The 20,589-nt window shown below is 41.1% G+C and overlaps 1 protein-coding gene across 1 annotated transcript; it reads left to right on the top strand.

The window, feature by feature from the left end:
* The first annotated feature begins 4,074 nt into the window (after window positions 1–4,074).
* Window positions 4,075–6,730, top strand: LOC147619388 (GRAS family transcription factor). The gene has a single exon (XM_086773022.1). The coding sequence runs from the start codon at window positions 4,169–4,171 to the stop codon at window positions 6,626–6,628; it is 2,460 nt and encodes an 819-aa protein (XP_086629148.1). The 5' UTR covers window positions 4,075–4,168; the 3' UTR covers window positions 6,629–6,730.
* The last annotated feature ends 13,859 nt before the right edge of the window (window positions 6,731–20,589 follow it).

The following is a 20,589-nucleotide window of genomic DNA, read 5'->3' as shown; positions in this document are numbered from 1 at the left end:
AAGTTGGTGGTTTCGAATACCATTTTCTCTTCAACTTGAGGTTAGTTTTATTGCTGCACTTTTTTGTCTCTCAACCTATTTTATATTTCTTTTTTTTTTCTTGCTTTCTCTCTCTCTCTCTCTCTCTTTCTCTCTCTCTCTCTCTCTCTCTCTCTCTCTCTCTCTCTCTCTCGATGAAGAGAGGTTTTGTCTGATTGGTGTCATAAGGAGATAGATTATATATGTTTTACTCACTTATCTATTATATTTATCTCTAATAATTATATCATGTTTGCTATTGTGTGGAGTTTATCTGAGAGTAGGGTCACGTGTGATAATGGCACTTGAAGTAGAATAAATGTTGAAAATATTATGTTATCTATTAAAGTTAAGAATGTTTGTAAAAATAAAATTAGTGTTTGTTATTTTGTGTTTTCGAAGGAGGTTGAAGATGGTTAGGAGCTGTATATAACTGAGTTTGAACCAAGTTAGTTGGCTTTGAATATTGAATGCAACACGCGTGTCTCACTGTAATTGTTCATGGACAAGGGCTTGCATTCAAAAACAAATTGTTGCTAATTTAATGGAGTGCTTTAATGAAAATAGAATCGAAACATTTGGAAGGGTTGAAAATAAGGAGGAGCATAAAGAATTCTCAGATAAAACCCACTTAGATGCAAGTAATAGAGCATCTGCCAATGTGACGGTACTTCAAGAACCTATCAATGAACATCGGACTATTTAGGCACATGAAGATATGGCACAAGACCCTGTTTCTTTTGATTTAAATAAGCTACCTATAGATGAGGTTGGTCATATTGATAATTTATTGTGCCATTGGCGATGTGAAAGGTATTAAATCCAAATAGCACTCTATAAGGCACGTGTTTCCATTTCCTCACTATGTTAAGCACCTAGTAACTATGGTGGTATATTTCAATCATTAGGAGCCCTTTCTTATAAGTGCCATTTTTGTGGTACTCTAATTTAGAAATATGAGGCACCAAGAAAGTTTGGACAATATATGGGCAAACACTGTTGTGTGTGCAAGTGGGAATATCTCTTTATTGCCTTTGGAAAACCCTCCTCCTACATTGGTTGAGTTGCTACTTGGTAATGATAATGCAAGTAAGGAATACAGGAAGAATATATGCTCTTATAACAATGCCTTGGCATTTGTTTCACTGGGTGCTCACTTGGATAATTAGTTCACTAGAGTATTTAACTTCCCAATCCATGGTACCAACTATCATCGTGTTGGTCCTGTAATACCTGATGAAACACGAGATGCGGCTCCTCAATTTGCTTAATTATATGTGTATGATTCATAGCATGAATTGGAGAATAGACTTTATGAGTTGCCTTCTTTAAATCATAACATGCTTGAAAGATTGTAAACAATGATGTATGAACATAAGTCGTATGCCTGTGCACTTCGTACGATGAGAGAAATGTTGCAGTCAAGTCCACATGCAGATTTAAGAATGGTCATCACCAAAGCACGAGCAGTACTTGATTCCTAGAGGAAGTGAGGTGGCATCTATCATGCCAGGTCAAGGAGATGATTGTCATGTGGGGCATAGAGATATTCAAATAATGTCTTGCACAGGTGCTATCAAAAAAATATCTAACTTGCATTGTTCATATATGCCTCTACTATATGTTCTTCTATTTTCTCAAGGAGAAGATGGTTGGCATGTTGGAATTCAGTCCTCCATGGTAGGAATAGACAATTTTCAAATGAGGAGACAAAGATTGTAACTCAACGTCAATATTATGCATATAGACCACAGATAAGGGAAGAAACAAATGCCTGCCTTTTGTACGGCGATCGATTTTTGCAACAGTACATTGTTGATACATATAGTAGCATGGAAGAATCAAGATTAGTATGGATATGTAATAAACAAAAAGCATTGCATACTAAAGTATACTAAGGTCTTGTAGATATGGTTAATTTAAGTAATGGGGTTAATAGAGTCTCTAGGGGGCATTGCTAGGACGCAGGGTAGTTCTACCATCTACATATACTAGGGAGCCTCAATATATGCATCAAATGTTCCAGGATTCAATGGAAATTTTTAAGAAGATGGGTAAACCTTACCTCTTTATTACCTTTACTTGTAATCCTAAGTGGGATGAAATAAGCGATGCTTTATTGTCGGTCAGGTTGCCCAAGATCGGCCTGACTTGATGACATGGGTCTTCTATGAGAAGCATAAGGATATGCTGCACTTATTAGTAAAAAAAGAACTATTTGGAATGGTAGTGGGATATGTTTCTGTTATTAAATTTCAAAAAAGAGGCTTGCCACATGCACATATATTATTGATATTGGAAGGTACATGTAGACCTACTAAGATTACTCACTATGATAAGTTGGTATGTGTTGAACTTCTAGATAAGGTGATGTTTCCTAAGTTGCACAAGATAATCAGTCATTGTAATGTTCATAGACCATGCAAGGAACTAAATATGCACTCTCCTTACATGGTTAATAGGAGTTTCAAGCATTGGTACCCTCAAAGTTTTCTGAGACTATTAGCCTTGATAACAATGGGTATCTAGCTTACATGCGGCGAGACGATGGTAGTTTCATCCAAGAAAAGCATCATAGGGTGGATAGTCGATGGGTTGTTCCATATAACCCTTTTCTCTCTATGAGATACAAAGCCCATATTAACATAGAAGTATGCTCTACCATTACAACAGCGAAGTATTTGTATAAGTATATATACAAAGGACATGATAGAGCTACTATAGAGTTGCAAGATACACATGGGGTTATTGACGAGGTTAGTTAATATCTGGATGTATGGTACGTGTTCGCATCGTCAGAGGCATGATGGAGCTTATACCAATATGACTTACATGTATTATTATTAATGCATTCTTTTTGCAACAGGGAATATCTATATTATTGCTAAGTTTGTATGGTCGAGATAGTTACAATGAGAGCTTTGGGATCCTTGGAATTTACAATCTAAGATTGTGAAAAATTATGGATCAGCTTCATATACATCTAATGTTTGTAGACTATTAAAGCCAAATAAGTTAGATTTTTTGTGCATAAGCAACATTACATAATTTTTCGCTTTGCTATCTACAAGCCTATTCAAACGCCATTCGTCTCAAATATTGATCCACCAAATGAGTTTTGTAAGGTTTTATCTTTTTCCTATTTTTTTCTTTTGAAAGTTATATCTTGCAATATCTAATGTTTTTATCTCAAATATATTTTGCCAGATGGAGGCGAGGAGTATAGGCTTCCAAGGAGAGATAATCCAAGTGCCCGAAGATTGTTTTAATGCTTTGTTTAGGTGTCTTAACATTGTCAACACTATATTGGGTTTGAATGCTAGATGTATATTTATGCTAAGTTTGGTGCTTTATTAATTTTTGTTATCTTTGTTACTTCTTTTTGTATAAATTCTAGCATTGATAAATATTATATTTTGTGCTAACCATTTATAATTTTCGTAGTTAACATGTGCACTTATATCATCAAATGCACATAAATGTGCATAGCATCCAAATATAAGGCCTATCTCTCCTCTCCTGTCACACGAGGACGAGTATATGTATATTTCTTACTGGGTCATGCCACTAGTATATATAGGTTGTCAAGTTGAGGACCATGAGGCCCCAAGTGGGCTTCAAGTATAAGGCCCTTTTCTACTCTTGCCTGTCCTCATAGATGGGTCATGCCACTAGTAAGTGATAATATGTGAACTTTCTACTTTCAAGTCAAGAATTAAATTAAAAAAAAACAAAGGCATTTTGATTTTGAACCATATGCATTGTAATTAAACATATGGGGCCCTATAATACTAGGTATTTTGATTTTGAATCATATGTATGCATTTTTTATAAATACTTACTCGCAAATAAACAAGGGTATTATTATTCTTTTTTTAAAAGAAAATTGTGCATGAATAATGTGAAATTCCACTAAACGTTTCTCTCCAACGGCAACATTTCCTATCTTGTCCAACGTCGACACAAACAACGGTCATCGAGCAACGGCTACATTTCCTACTGGTAGGGGCGACTGTTGAGCTTATGTGCTCTCTCTCTCCCCCCCTCTCTCTCTCTCTTTTCAGTCTAAGCTGCTTCACAATTACTTGTTGGAGGAGACTAGGCAGATCCAGTAACATCATCGACTTCGTATGTTGATCCGCATCCTAGGATGCTCGCAGGATGTCCCGCTTTTCAGTCTTACAACCACCAATACGGCCAGCTACCCGTGGACATACCTTCTCCGCCGGCCACACCCTCCCCTTGCCTCTCAGCTGGTCTCGTTCAGCACCTGGTTCAGCAGCAACAGCAATCTTTTCTGGGGAACCAGCAGGATAGATGTACGCACTACGAGATCTTGGCTGAGGAGACTTCTGTCGAATTTTTAAAGGTTGAAGACGAAGAATTAGTAGAAGCGGGCGTGCAAGGAAGAAGCTCCCATGATGAACTCGCCAAGTTAGTGAGTCCTTTCTTAACCGCAGGAAGAAGTCATGAGCTTACTACCACTAGCCAGAACGTGGATCTCAGAAGCAACATCAATGCCCTCACTACACCTATCTTGAGCGAGGATTCATGTGGAGGGATGGCAGCTCCACCGCAAAACACCAAGCTTGAAGTGATGGGGTTACTCGAGCCTCAGTACCAATTGGTGGAATTCCCCCATTTGGCGCTTGAAGAGATGGCATCGCAAGACAAAAGAGAAGTAGAATCATCTGGGGAAGCTTGCAAGAATGATTTGCTGGGAGACACAGCACAGGAAAAGCGTGGAATGGAGAATTTTGGTGTGCTCCTCGGTTCCACGCACTTGGAAGAAGAGTTAGTGCCATGGATTTTTACTGACGTCGGTAGCGGTAGCGCCCTGGTTCCGGTTGAATTCTCAGGGTCCATGGGAGGTTTGTGGGAATATGTCCACCAACCTCTTGCAGCTATGGCAGCTACAGCATCATCAATATCTTCACCGCTAGGAGAAGGAGCGTCTATAGGAGGAGGAGCGACCACAGCTTCCGTGAGGGGGAGCTGCTCCCCTTCTTCATCGACTGCAGTGGCGCTGAGTGCAGCTAGAGATGAATCTCCTTCTCCGGCGCCATCGTCCTCTCTGATGCTGCAGCAGGATTCTCCAACACTAGGCGCACCGACGTCGAGAGGGCATGAGTCATCCATGGACCTTGCCATTACCTCCAGGTCACCTCTGACAGCTAGCCACATCAGTAGCAACAGCAGCATCGTGCAGCATCAGCTCCTAGCAACCGGAACCATGCCTAAGAAGGCAAGAGAGCTGTGCTATGCTAGCTGTGTAAGCAACAGTAACATTAATCCGCTGCCTTTGTCTTTGCCAAAAGCCCTTTTGTCACCAGCAAGACCTCCCAGCGTCCAGCTTCCTAATGGGGCTTCATCACTCGTACATCAGCAGTTACTCAAGGTGAAGGCTGAAGAGGAGCGACAACGGGAGGAGAGCGTGGAGCTTCTCAATCTTTTGGTGGCGTGCGTGGAGGCCATCTCTGAAGGCAGCCTAACCTTCATCAACCACCTGCTGGCCCGATTGGGCAGACTTGCATCGCCTAGCGGAAGCCCCGTGCATCGCTTGGCGGCCTACTTCACCGAGGGCCTGGCCTGCCGCGTATCCAAGCTGTGGCCGCAGCTTTACCAGCACTTGCTGCCATCCGTGACTTCGGAAGGGCAGCAGGACATGATGATGATGATGATGATGAGCGAAGGGGATGCCGCTAGCGCCTGGCAGGTGCTCAACCACGCCACGCCCTTGATCAAGTTTAGCCATTTCACGGCTAACGAGATGATCCTGCAGGCGTTTGAAGGGGAGGAAAGGGTGCACGTGATCGATCTGGACATCAAGCAGGGGCTGCAATGGCCGGCGCTGTTCCATTGTCTGGCAACTAGGGCAGGCGGGCCACCACAGCACGTGCGCGTGACGGGGGTGGGTGAGTGCAAGGAGGAGGTGCAGGACGCGGGGGATCGGCTGGCGGAGTTTGCAGAGGAGGCGGGGATAAGGTTCGAATTTCACGCCGTGGTTGACAAGCTGGAGGACGTGCGACTCTGGATGCTCCACGTGAAGGCGGAGCCCAGGGAGGCGGTGGCTGTCAACTGTATCCTGCAGCTGCATCGCGCTCTCCACGACGACACTGGCGTCGCCGCCCGGAACCTCCTCTCGCTCATCCACAGCACCCGCCCCAAGGTGGTGGCGCTTGTGGAGCAAGAGGCGGACTGCCACGACCAGCCGTCACTGGAGGCCCGCTTCTTCACCGCGCTGCGCTACTTCGCTGCACTCTTCGATGCCCTGGACGCGAGCCTTCCCGGTGCGAGCCCCGCCCGCTTTAAGGCCGAGGCGCTCTTTGCAGCTCACATCCGCAATATCCTCGCATGCGACGGTCCGCTGCGCCTTGAGCGTTACCAGCCGCTCCGCCGTTGGCAGCGCCTCTTGGCGCCTGCCGGCTTCCGCTGCATCCCCCTCTCGCAGCGCACGCGCCTTCAAGCACACATCTTGCTTCGCATGTTCTCCTCCATCTCCAGCTATCGCCTCCTCCCCGAACTACCGAGTGACCACCAGCAACACCTTACTCTAGCATGGTTGGACCAACCGCTCTTCACAGCTTCCGCTTGGGCGCCATCCCCTTAGTAACTCGTGTTTTGTATATTTATTCTCGTTCTTTGCCTCCAAGAGGCTTATGTAATAAGCAACCTATAGGATTTTTTTTAAATAGAATTTATTTCCAGGGAATTGGATTCTCTTGGCTGAAGGTGAAATGTTTTCAAATTGGCAATTTTGAAAATAATTTACACGATAATCGTTTTTACTAAATAAAGAAGGTACAAATTAAATTTTAAGAAAACATGAAGTGTTAAGAGGCTATTGATCACAAGGAATAAGCCCGTGCATCGGTATTTTAATCTTTAGAAGCGGGTATAGCATTGTTTGCCAAAATCAAATGGGATATATTTATATCTGAACATGTGTTGTTTGGAGTAGAATAGGCCAAGAACCACTCGACCATAGTGTGAATCCAACATCCAAGGTATCCACCAAATGAAGCCATAGCTCACGGTCAAAATGCCAAATACTCCTGGCACAAATGAAATCACCTTTGTAGGAGGCCAAAACCAAAATGTGCCGCATGTGTATCCGAATGACATGCCACATAATCAAATACCATACACCCCAAGTGGCATAGAATGCATCCAAAGAGCATCCAAAGAGAAATGTCCTGACTCCAAAAGAACATAAAATCTCATGTTGACAATCGTGGAAGCCAAACGAACATAATTGAGTGTGTTTTTTGAGGGAGCTTGGTGGAGGGAACTTTTTTGCTAGCAACCCTTCTCTCTTAAAGATATGAACATTCTCTCTCTAGTCCCTCCACCACTAACTCCTCTTGTCTCCTCCCACTACCTCCACCACTAGCTTTTGCTAGCAACCCTTCTCTCTTAAAGATATGAACATTCTCTCTCTAGTCCCTCCACCACTAACTCCTCTTGTCTCCTCCCACTACCTCCACCACCACCTCTCAGCGTAGCCCACTTTCTCCCCTCTAGCCCACTATAGCTCCTCCCTTTCCTCTCTCTACCTCTACTCTCTCTCTCTCTCTCTCTCTCTCTCTCTCTCACACACACACACAGACTCACTCACTTCATCTTACTCTCTCTCTCTCTCTCTCTCTCTCTCTCTCACTGTCTTCCCCTCTCCCCTCCCACCACCCTCTTCCCTTTCTCCTCCCTTTCCTCTCTCTCCCTCCCACCACCCTCTTCCCTTTCTCCTCCCTTTCCTCTCTCTCCCTCATCACCCTCTTCCCTCATCTCTCTCTCTCTCACTCTCTTCCCCTCTCCCCTCCCACCACCCTCTTCCCTCTCTCCTCCCTTTCCTCTCTCTCCCTCCACCACCCTCTTTCCTCATCTCTCTCTCTCTCTCTCTCTCTCTCTCTCTCCTTCAACCACCCTCTTCCCTCTCTCCCACCCTCTTCTCTCTCTCTCTCTCTCTCTCTCTCTCCCACCGGCCCTCCGACCTTCCCACCACTCTCCCTCTCCCTCTCTCCTTCTCTCTTTCTCCCCTTCTTCCCTCTCCCTCCCTCCCACTCTTTCTTCTCCCATGTCTCTCTCTCCATACTCTTTCTTTATCTCACCTTATCTTACTCCTATCTTCTCTCTCTCTCTCTCTCTCTCTCTCTCTCTCTCTCTCTCTCTCTCTCTCCTTTTTTACTCTCTCTCTCTCTCTCTCTCTCTCTCTCTCTCTCTCTCTCTCTCTCTCTCTCTCTCTCTATGTTTTCTTTATTATTCCTTTGCATGTGTTGGCATGTCATTATCCCTCACTCTCCCCCCTCCCCCACCCTCTCTCTCTCTCTCTCTCTCTCTCTCTCTCTCTCTCTCTCTCTCTCTCTCTCTCTCTCTCTCTCTCTCTCGCCCCTTCCTTTTTTACTCTCTCTCTATGTTTTCTTTTATTATTCCTTTGCATGTGTTGGCATGTCATTATCTCTCTCTGTCCCCCCCTCTCTCTCTCTCTCTCTCTCTCTCTCTCTCTCTCTCTCTCTTTTACTATGTTTGCTTTTCTTATTCCTTTGCGTGTGCTAGCATGTCATTATATATATCTCTCTCTCCCACCTTCGCTCTCTCTTGTACCCTCTCTTACTCTTACCTGGGTTATGCACTCTCTCTCTCTCTCTCTCTCTCTCTCTCTCTCTCTCTCTCTCTCTCTCTCTCTCTCTCTCTCTCTCTCTCTTGTACCTTCGCTCTCCCACCTTCGCTCTCTCTTGTACCCTCTCTTACTCTTACCTGGGTTATGCACTCTCTCTCTCTCTCTCTCTCTCTCTCTCTCTCTCTCTCTCTCTCTCTCTCTCTCTCTTTACACACACACACACACACACACACACTAGGAGGCTTCCTCTCCCTTTTCTACCATGCCTCCCTCCTTCTCTCTCTCTCTCTCTCTCTCTCTCTCTCTCTCTCTCTCTCTCTCTCTCTCTCTCTCTCTCTCTCTCTCACCTCATCTTACTTTCTATATCTCGCCCCACGTCCCTTGGCTCGTTGACTGCTTTTTCCACCACACCACTCTTCACCATCCCACTTTTCTCTTCCAGCTCCAAGCCTATCTTCAACTCGTCCACCAACAGCCTAGCATTCAGCCTCTATTCTGAAAGTTGTGGCTAATATATCATGGGCACACCTCCCATGGCAAGGTTCTCTATTATGGAATTCCACCCACATTGAGTAAGAAAACCCCTAGTAGTGCAGGGTGTGATAAAACATCCACTTGTGGCACCACATGTAAATATGTGTGTGTGTATATGTATGTGTGTGTGCGCTCTCGCACACACACACACATACACAATGTATGTGTGTGTGTACCTGCGTGTGTATATGTGTACGTGCACGCTCGCATGCACACACACACACACACACACACACACACACACACACACAATTTATGTATGTGAGTACCCATGATATCCATATATATTGTTCACACACATTTTGTACACATGCTCATAGAGTGGTTCAAGATGTGATTGAAGATCATTACATTTATGGAAAGGCCCTTGCACTGCATCAAAATGCAAAATAATACAATACTCAAAACTTTATAGTTTTAAAAAAATTTATCGTTTTCCACTTTGCCTCGAAATCTAAGAGCTCTTATCTCTTGGGTTTTGGTCGCAAAAATTACAAAAAACTAAGACTTGTTACTTTTATCCGTAAATTATTGAGAATTTATAGCCTATTGGTGCTCCCATGTTCAAGAGGGTGTTTGGGATAGAGCCCTCCTACATTGCATCCATTCAAAATAGTTCAATGCTTACTCATCTTGGCTCTGCTCACGGCATATCTTGTTATTAGTGCACTCCAAGAGCCAACATCTCAAATGGTTCAATGCATGTGCTCATTGGCCTTGGTAAACATATTCTTCAATTCCTTTGCTGCATACATCCTACACTTGAAGACAGCATTGAGAAGAAATCTCCTCAAGCACTTTGCAAGCATTTGCAAAAGCACCAAACTTGACATGCATATCCATTATTTTTAGCAATCTTCTCAGATGCTGCCCATAGGCAAAGTAAATGAAGGTCACTATCTACCTTTGATGAGAGACCCTAGTATATCATCCATTCAAAGTAGTTCTCTATAGCATTTGCAGAGAGGCCATTACGTGGCATTTTATTGAAGCAACATCCTACTACTTCCCTTCATGGGAATAGTACAGTAGCAAAAATTACATAGATCTCCCTCCCTCTCTCTCTTTGCTCTCTCTCTCTCTCTCTCTCCCTCTCTCTCTCTCTCTCTCTCTCTCTCTCTCTTCTCCACATACATAGACAAAGACATGTAGAAAATACTCTCTTTCAAAAATGTCTCTCTTTGCATTTTCTATGTAAAGAAAGAGTAAGAGTGAGAGAGATAAACCATAAGGAGAAAGAGAGAGAAGCTCTTTTTCAAAAACAAATCATCACAGGAGAGTGAAGACACAAACAGACAGATAGAGAGAGAGAGAGAGAGAGAGAGAGAGAGAGAGAGAGAGAGAGAGAGAGAGAGAGTAAAGAGAAGGATAAAGAGAGAGAGAGAGAGAGAGAGAGAGGGAGAGGGAGGATAGAGAGAGTGAGCAAAGAGAAGGAGAGAGAGAGAGAGAGAGAGAGAGAGGGATAGAGAAAGAGGGAGGGAGGATAGAGAGAGTGAACAAAGAAAAGGATAGAGAGAGAGAGAGAGAGAGAGAGAGAGAGAGAGAGGGAGGATAGAGAGAGTGTGCAAAGAGAAGGATAGACTGAGCAAAGAAAAGGACAAAAAGAGAGAGAGGAGGCTATAGAGAGTGATCAAAGAGATGGATAGAGAGAGAGGGAGAATAAAGAGAGTGAGCAAAGAGAAGGATATATATATATATATATATATATATATATATATATATATATATAAGAGAGAGAGAGAAGGCTATAGAGAGTGAGAAAAGAGAAGGATATATATATATATATATATATACAAGAGAGAGAGGAGGCTATAGAGAGTGATCAAAGAGATGGATAGAGAGAGAGGGAGAATAAAGAGAGTGAGCAAAGAGAAGGATATATATGTATATATATATATATGTGTGTGTGTGTGTGTGTGTGTATGTATGTATGTATATATACAGATATGTATATATATGTATATATATATATATATATATATATATATATATATATATATGTATGTATGTATATATACATATATGTACATATATATATATATACATATCTGTATATATATATATATACAGATATATATATATATATACATATATGTATATATATATATATATATATATATATATATATACATATATGTATATATATATATATATATATATATATATATATATACATATACATATATATATATATATATATATATATATATACATATATGTATATATATATATATATATATATATATATATATATATATATATATATGTATGTATGTATGTATGTATGTATGTATGTATATATATATAGATATAAAGAGAGAGAGAGAGAGAGAGAGAGAGAGAGAGAGAGAGAGAGAGAGAGAGTGAGTGAGTGAGTGAAAAAAGAGAAGGATAGAGAGAGAAAGAGCGAGGAGGATATAGAGAGTGAGCGGAGAGAGAGAGAGAGAGAGAGAGAGGGGAGGATGAGCGGAAAGAGAAGGATAGAGAGAGGGATAGTAGATAGAGAGAGTGAGAAAAGATATAGATATATATATAGAGAGAGAGAGGGGAGATTGAGACGAGTGAGACAAGAGAGAGAGAGAGAGAGAGAGAGAGAGAGAGAGAGAGAGAGAGAGAGAGAATAGCAATGGAAATATGTGAGATGGTTGGAGAGAGCAAAGGAGACGAAGGGCATCTGGTAATAGATAGAGAGAGAGGGAGGAGAAGGTAGAGATCTTGAGCAAAGAGACAGAATAAAGAGATAGAAAAAGAGAGGGGAGAGTGAGACAAGGGGGGGGGAGAGAGAGAGAGAGAGAGAGAGAGAGAACAGCAACGGCGAAAAATTGTGAGATGGCTAGAGAGAGGAGAGGAGAGGAAGGGAAGATGGTAGCCAAGCAAGGTTGGTGGTGGAGAGGGCTGGGTTGGGTTAGGCTGGGCTAGACTGTGGTGGGGGGATGGTGGTAGGAATAGTTAGAGAGAGAGTGTTCAAGTAGAGAGAGAAGGTAGTCAAGAAAAGCTCCCTCCATCGAGCTCCCTCGGTGACCACCCCCAACATAACTCAAGGTCGGTATCATGTAAGATCACATGTGAATCAATTTCGTCGTCCCATGTAGCACCTCTCAAACAATCCGAGGCATGATCCACTACATCAATGTGTATATATGCATGATCCATATCATGTAAGACATCCTCATTGTGTGCAAGAACATCTACATGTGTATGATGATCCAAAATAGAAACATGATCATCAAGACCATTATAATCATCAATGAATACTGATAATGAATCCACACATGAGAGATAAGTGGTATCATCGATCGAGTAACTTTCCATGGCATCCTTAGGGTCAGTATTATGCCAGATCAAATGTGACTTAATGCCACCATCCTATGTGACTTAATGCCACTATCCTTAGGGTCAGTATTATGCCAGATCAAATGTGACTTAATGCCACCATCCTATGTAGCACCTCTTGAACAATCCATGGCATGATCCATTGCATCAATGTGTATATAGGCACAATTCATACCATGTAACATATCCTCATGTGCAAGACCATCTGCATGCGTATGATGATCCAAAATAGAAACATGATCATTAAGATCATCATAATCATCACTATACTGATAAATGAATCCACACATGAGAGATAAGTGGTATCATCTATCGATTAATTGTCCATGGCATCCTCAAGATCTCTAAGGTGGTCCCAATAGGCATAGTCTATCTCCATCAAGAGGCCCCCCTATATGACCTATGTCCCATGATAAATCAATCTCCATTAATACTAAATCTGAGAAGATTCCTATCTCAAATGCAAATCTCTCAAGATTAACAATATATGATCTAGTAAGAACATGATCCATGTGCATAATCTTTCCTCTCCTACGAGGCCTCACCTCAACAAAGTCATCACTAACCTCATGTACTATGCTTGACTGCACAAATATATGACCTATATCCAAATAAACATTGCTAGGTAAGCTATAAGAACTAGGAGTAATGGTGGTCAAATCATAAATGTCTCCACATGTATAAGACCTAGAAGAATATCCTGACACATCTAACAAAAGAAGCCCATGCCTATACTCATAAGTATCCTCTATAAACCCCTCATGTGTAATAATGGATGCATCACTAGTTAAATGCTCATGATCCTCTAATAGATCCTCATCAACATCTAATGCATCCCTATAATCCTTAGGAATGTAGGCAAACATAGGTGTACCCATGATACTCGATGTTATACCTACCCTCGAGATCATGTCCACATGATCTAGCTTACACACATCAATACCGCATACAACATCATCATGTGCATGTGTATCAATATCATCATGTGCACGTGTGTATCAATATCATCATGAGTATGTGTGTGTGATACATCATGTGTATGTGTGTGTGATACATCATGAGTATGTGTGTGTGATACATCATGTGTATGTGTGCTATTTAGTACATCATCATGACCATTCTGATTTGCAAAAATAGCCAGAAGGCTCTGATCCTTGCCTTGCTTCACTTAGACCCTCAGGCACTTTGCGTGGCCTTCATGGCTTTCCTTCTCCTTAGGATGGTGACCTTACACCCATTCTACTCATGCCATGAGTAGCCCTTCTCTTACAATCAAAGAGATGCAAGAAACACATATGCAAGGCTAATTTCAGAGGAAATGAGAAACGTAGGAAAAACATGCATTGAAGTTTGCAGCTAACTTACTTAAAAGCATGCCTAGAGGAACTATGGCAATGTCATAAAATTGATATATGCTTGTACAACACATTAGATCAAAGTGCTTACTATCATCTAAAAATAGCAAGTTTGGTGGGGATTAGCTTCGTAGGTAAATAATCATCTATTGAACCATCAAAATTTATTGACATTAATACTAAAAATAGTAATTCTTAAAAGTAATAAGTTGGTCCAAGGCTGGGTGGTCACAATAATGTCCTGGTGGATAAGATATTAAATGTAATACATAGGAAAAGTTGATAAATTTTGAGGCTATGACAAGGTGATTTAAGCTTGTGGTTGGGTGCTGGAGGTAAATTCACATTATAAGTTGAGCACAATTAGCATCTAGTTGGGTGCTTGATACAAATTCACATTGTAAGTTCAACACAATTAAGATTGATCGAGCATCTGGTCAGGTGCCTGAGGCAAATTCACATTGTAAGTTCAACACAATTAAGATTGATCAAGCAGCTAGTTGGGTTCTTGAGGCAGATTCACATTGTAAGTTTAACACAATTAAGATTGATCAAGCATCTACATCAACTAAAATTTGGGTAAATTTTGAGGGCATGCTAAGAATAGTATTTAACTTTACAAGCACTATTACACCAAGATTTGGGCGCTTTTGAAGCATTTGTACTTGGGCTATGCATATGTATGCTCAACTGTGAGACCACATACTGTATATCTGGCCTCGTGTTACACATATAAAGAAGAGATCCAATAGCCTACTGAGACAAACTAGCATCAAAAGAGTCTCCTACATCTTGATGACTAAGTCGAGTACCTGTCTCCGTAGGTGTGGCTACATGTTTACAGTCTTCAAGATTAAACCTCTTCAATAGCTTCTGTATAAATTTAGACTGTAGCATAACAATGCCATCATTGTGCTGCATTAACTAAATCCCCAAATAGTAATACAAGGGTCCCAAATCTGACATCTCAAACGATGACTACAAATTAGCATTGAAGGTTGAAATCTGATCTATATCGGGTCCCATGAGCAGCATATCATCAATGTATAGAACGATGACCAAAAATGTGTCCTTACTCCTCTTAACATAGAGGGTACTCTCTGTTGGACTGTTGCAAAAATCATTTGCAACTAAGTATGCATGAATCTTCTCATACCATGCTCTAGGAGCCTGCTTAAGTCCATAAAGAGACTTTTTTAACATGAATACTTTAGACCCTTCTCCTTTCCATAGCAAAACTAGGAGGCTGCGATACATACACCTCCTCATGTAAATCTCCATTCAAGAATGTAGTCTTAATGTCCAACTGATGTACATTTTACCAATGATGTGTTGCCAAAGCAATGAGACACCTAATGGTAGTTATACGAGATGCAGATGCAAAGGTCTCATCATAATCAATGCCCTTTTGTTAGGCACATCCCTTTGCAACAAGTCCGGCTACCTTATAGCGATAAACAATACCATCTGCTTTGCGTTTTAACTTGTAAACCCACTTAGTACTAATGGCCTTCTTGCCATGAGGTAGATCTGTCAAATACCAAGTGTCATTGTTGAGTATAGAGTTATACTCATCCTGAATAGCATACATCCAATGATCATCATCCTATGCTTCCTTAAAGGAAATAGGTTCCTCCTCATTACATAAAGTAGAAATGAGAACATGATCCACATGAGAATAATCTACATGATGAGAACTTGCACGAGTTCTGCTAGGTAAAGGAGCTGCCAACTTGCTATCCCTCAATGTCTGCACAAGCCATTTTGACTTACGCCTAGATTCTTCTAAGGTTTTTCTCTCCTCATCCACTACATTCTCAATAATTGCCTCATCAAAAGGCTGATTTGCAGGCTGATTTTGCACCTGCAAAGGCTGAATTTTAGCACTTGGTTGAGCATTCAATTGCTCTACATATAGTTTCCCTCCATTAAACAAAGGTAGGAGCAAATCAAACATGTCCTGTGAGCATACATTTTGCTATCTTTTTTGCATAAAAGCATGGACTGAGCTGAGTTTCTAATAAAAACATCTCTACTTACCAAAATCGGCTTTGAGGCCGGATGGTAGAGTCTATATCCCTTGCTTTTCTAAATTGGATCCCACAAATATGCATTTAACTGCCTTATCATCAAGCTTATTACGTTGTTGCTCAGGCACAAGAGCATAAGCAAGACAACCAAAAACACACAAATGAGCCACAAAAGGCTTCCTACCATGCCAAGCTTCATAAGGAGTTTTAGACTATAAGGCCTTGGTAGGGCAATTGAATAACATAGTTTGCGCACATAGTTGCCTCTAACCAAAAACCATGATATAAATCTTGGGCTTTCACCATACATCGTGCCTTCTCCACCATGAGAGACCTATTCTTTCTCTTAGCCACACCATTTTGCTGAGGTGTGTATGGCATTGTACATTGATGCCTTATGCCTTTTTCAACCATATATGCATGAAATTCCTTGGACATATATGCCTTTTTCAACCATATATGCATGAAATTCCTTGGACATATACTCCCTCCCTCGATTTGAACGAAGGGTGCCAACTTTACATTCACATGCATTTTCAGCCATGGATACAAAGTGCCTAAAGCACATAAAAACCTCTGACTTCTGCTTTAATGTACACCCAGCTATATCTGGAGTAATCATCAATAAAAGTGACGAAGTATCCCCCAATAGATGGTGTCCTCATAGAACCACATACATCACTATGTATCAGTTGTAATTTCTTAACGGTTCTCACAAATCCATCCTTTAGAATTAATGCCTGATGCATTTTACCAAGAATACACCCCTCACGTACATGTCTAGCAAGGGTCTCAAGAGTTGGCAACTCAAACACCATATCATGCTTTTGAAGGCATAACAAACTGCCATAATTCAGATGCCCAAATTGTGCATGTCATAATTTTGCATCACTCATAGCATGAGTCGTAGAGACCAAGCAAGCATCATGCTGTTACAACTTCTCAAATACATCCATCTTGTATAGGCCATGAAATAAATTACCTGAGGCAATGATAGAATAATCATCATTTCTTTCCTAAACTGTACATTTATCATCCACAAATTTCACCATCAAGCCTGACAAGGCTAAGGCTAAAACTGACAGCAAGTTCTTCTTAATGGCTGCCTGGCATATATAAAACTTTAGAAAGAGTAAATACCCCCATTTGCAGCAGCAGTAAGCACAACTCTACCAACTCCTTTGATAGGATATGAGGATCCATTTGCACATGTGACGGTTCCTGCACTTGGGACAAATTCCAGAGATGAGAACAAATATTTTTGTGAAGTACTGTGCTTACTAGCACCACTGTTAAAGTACCAAGCATCCGATTTTGCCACCAATGACATAAATACATCATGAATAGAAGGGTCATAACTGTAATGTACAGTCCATGCCAGATCATCTTGAGAGCAAAACTTGTAGATTCCTTCTTCTTTGGTGTAGATGCATCAGACACACCCATGCTCAATTCTTTATTTTTCTCCTTCTCTAGGCTTTTCTTGCACTCATTTATGCAGTGTCCTGGTTTCCTACAATAGTGACACTTACCCTTCTTTTTAGGCTTATCATCTTCTTACTTTGCATCCTTACCTGAGGATTCTTATTTTGGCTTATAGCCACCATGCAAAGAAGCTTTACCTTTACCTTTCTGACTAGCAACAAAAGCTTGGTCACCAACTCGCATAACATATCTATTTTGCCTAGACTACTCTTCTTGCAAGAGTGTTGAAAACAGCTTATCAAATGTAAGGGAATTTGGATTTCCTTTCATCACAAGTTTAGCTAAGGGTAGAGGTAAAACTCTGATAAGAATTTTGTAATGCATTGAGAACTATGGGCACCAATGTACTATCAGGATATATCTCATCCACACTAGCGAGCTGCTCCTTAAAATCTTTGATCTTGGTTAAGAAGTTATCCATTGAGTCTCCCATTAGGAGAAATGTGGACTCAATTTTGGGCCCTGTAAGAAGTGCCAACTCAGCTTAAGAGAAAATAAAAAAGGTTTAAAACATATCCAAATACAAGCGGTCACAAGGGGACAGCAAAGTACTAAGAAAACCATCAATAGGTGGTGTGAAAGCTAAAAGATTTTTGTCATACTGCCTCAAATACTGTCGAGATAAAAATAAGCAAAAGATGTTTAATTGACGAAAAGATCTACATAATGCAGTCAAGGACATTGGAAATGAAGGTTCAATCCAAAATCGAAAGACAGATGTCTGGATTTCACTTGATAAGTTCTTTGCATTCATGGAGAAAAAGAGCTAGAGCAATAGTGATAAAATTATTTGAAAACATATTAGAGACTTGGAGGAAGGCATTCATTGCAGGATGGAGTGATCTTAACTCATTACATGATGGTAAGAACTTTAAAAACTACTGCAATCTCAATACTATGAGACCAACTAATACATACATCTGATTTTTTTCTGTTGTCATTGATTGTATCGTATACTATATAATCATACACCATATTTCGCAAAGACATACAGTTCATTGTCAATATGGTCAACTCAAGGCATGGAGAAGTCACATTACATGGCAAGAACATGTTACTTTAAGCACACTAGACATGGTGGAGGCAAGAATCGAGCCAATAGTCTTTTAGAGTTACATCAATGGACTTACAGGAAACTAATTCACAAAGAAAAATAAAAAGACACATTCAAGTCCTCATCATTGACACGTGCAATACAATTGATTAATAAAGAAAAACGACAATGCGCTTGGAATCAGTCTTAACTACGAGAGAGCGCGATTAGTTGTGGCGTCGCTCAAGAGTCAGGGTTGGGAGAAGGTGGTCTAGATGAGGTGGGCTTGATCTTCTTCAGTGGTCTTCCTTCTTCGTCTTCCTTTTCCTCTTCTTTCTCTTCTGGGAGCTGTTTTTGGCATCTGCACTGTTGGAGACAACAGTTCCAACCGACTTTTTCTTGTCCTTATTAGATATCTTTTTCCATATGGATGCAGTGTGTCTAGGTCTGTAATTCCCACTGCAATAGCATGTGCTATATATGGCAGGTAGTAGGGGCATCTTAGTGCTTGGCAACCATACCCCTGACCAAACACTCGTAGTGCAAACTGTTTCTCGACAAGCACCACCTTCTCAGCATTTAAAGACACTTCGTGTCCATCACAAAACCTCGATAGTACTTTGAATGCAAATAAAGGGAATTTTGCATTGTCTTTTGAGAACTCCTTGTTAAATATAATGATCTGTATATTAAAAGTGTATTCATCATGACTCATGCCACTGCTTTTGCTGTTGTCAATTTTAAGCAAGTGTCGTAAATTACATGTACCTTTTGATGATTCAAATGTCTTATATATTGAGCGAGAGTAACATCCTTTCGATGACCTATTGACTTTGAAGTGGAAGCTCCGGATGATATTTAGCCTCCTGATCTCTTCTCAGGAAATCATCATCATATACAAAAACCTGGTACCAATGTTATATGTTTAATTCACACAATCGACAAAGTCCACGTAATTCAAATTCTTATAGTTTGAAAAATCTTCGGCTCTATTACCTGTTGATTTTCATCACCCTCAAGCATGGATCTTGTCCACAAAGGGATCATGGACTTACTGTCTTCATGCATGCTTGGTGCCAAAAATTTACCCATATCTGCCAAACCAAGACGGTCGGCAATTGTTGCAGCCTCCTCCCTCGGTCATTCAGCAATTGTTGCAGCCTCCTCCCTCGGAAGGTAATTGGGTTTCATATGTCCTAGCTCATCGAACATATTCTTTAATATCTCCTTGCCAGGTAGGTACTCAGAGTCCTGCACTGCAGATTTAGCTAGTAGATAATTATCAACTCCTTCCTCTTCCAGCCCATGTCTGCTTCACTAAAATTTGCTAAGGCAGCTAAGCAATAGTCTTCACGAATATTGAAATGTTGCATAATGTCTGTTAAGAATACATAATCATCTTGGGTTGCCATAGTAAAGTTGGGCAAGGAAGGTCGACAACTCCCCCTGTTCATTCTCATCAGAAGGTGCTACATCGAAGGGGATAAGGGATGCATTAGCCTCAAAGGTTTCCTTTCGGCCTCTGCCCTCTCCTTTGTTGGGTCTATAGTCTCCTCTTCCTCAACCCCATCATCCTCGATTGGCACTTGAGTGCTTGCCAAAGTCATTGTCTCGGGCTCTGAGTTCTCAGTAAGAAGATGCAAAAAACAAAGGAAACCATAACTAAATTGGAGTAGGTGACACTTCTTTGAGTGTATTGGGCATTTCTCCTCTACTCATTTCTCCTCTACTCTATTGCTGCAATTGGGAATTTGACATTCTCAACATTGAAGACAACTCCGAGATACGCTTGTGGGCTTGTGCATTGTGTACAAGAACATAAATAGCTTTTCTGCACAAGACTCTTCTACCTCGTCATCCGATTCGTAGGACAATATCCAACTCTTTCGAAGACATGCCCAACTCTTTCGAAGACATGCTTAAAAAAACATTTCAGTCAATTAGAACATGCATGCTTATTATACATGGGGTCAGTATACCTGGCGATAAGTAGATTTGGATATACACATGCAAGCCCCCTATCGCTTGGTACTAGCACCAAAAAAAGAGGGGTCAGTACCAAGCAGTAGAGGGCTCACGCAAAATTCACGAGCCCATCACCGCTTGGTACATCCCTAAATGTAAAGAGACTTAAAGGGGTCAATAAGTTTTTTTTTTTTTTGAGATGAAGCCTTTATATATATT

This window comes from Cibotium barometz, chromosome 33 (genome assembly GCF_041138505.1).
Source record: "Cibotium barometz isolate CiBa-2024 chromosome 33, ASM4113850v1, whole genome shotgun sequence".
Classification (NCBI taxonomy): Eukaryota; Viridiplantae; Streptophyta; class Polypodiopsida; order Cyatheales; family Cibotiaceae; genus Cibotium; species Cibotium barometz.
This window is presented reverse-complemented; position numbering and strand designations above follow the sequence as displayed.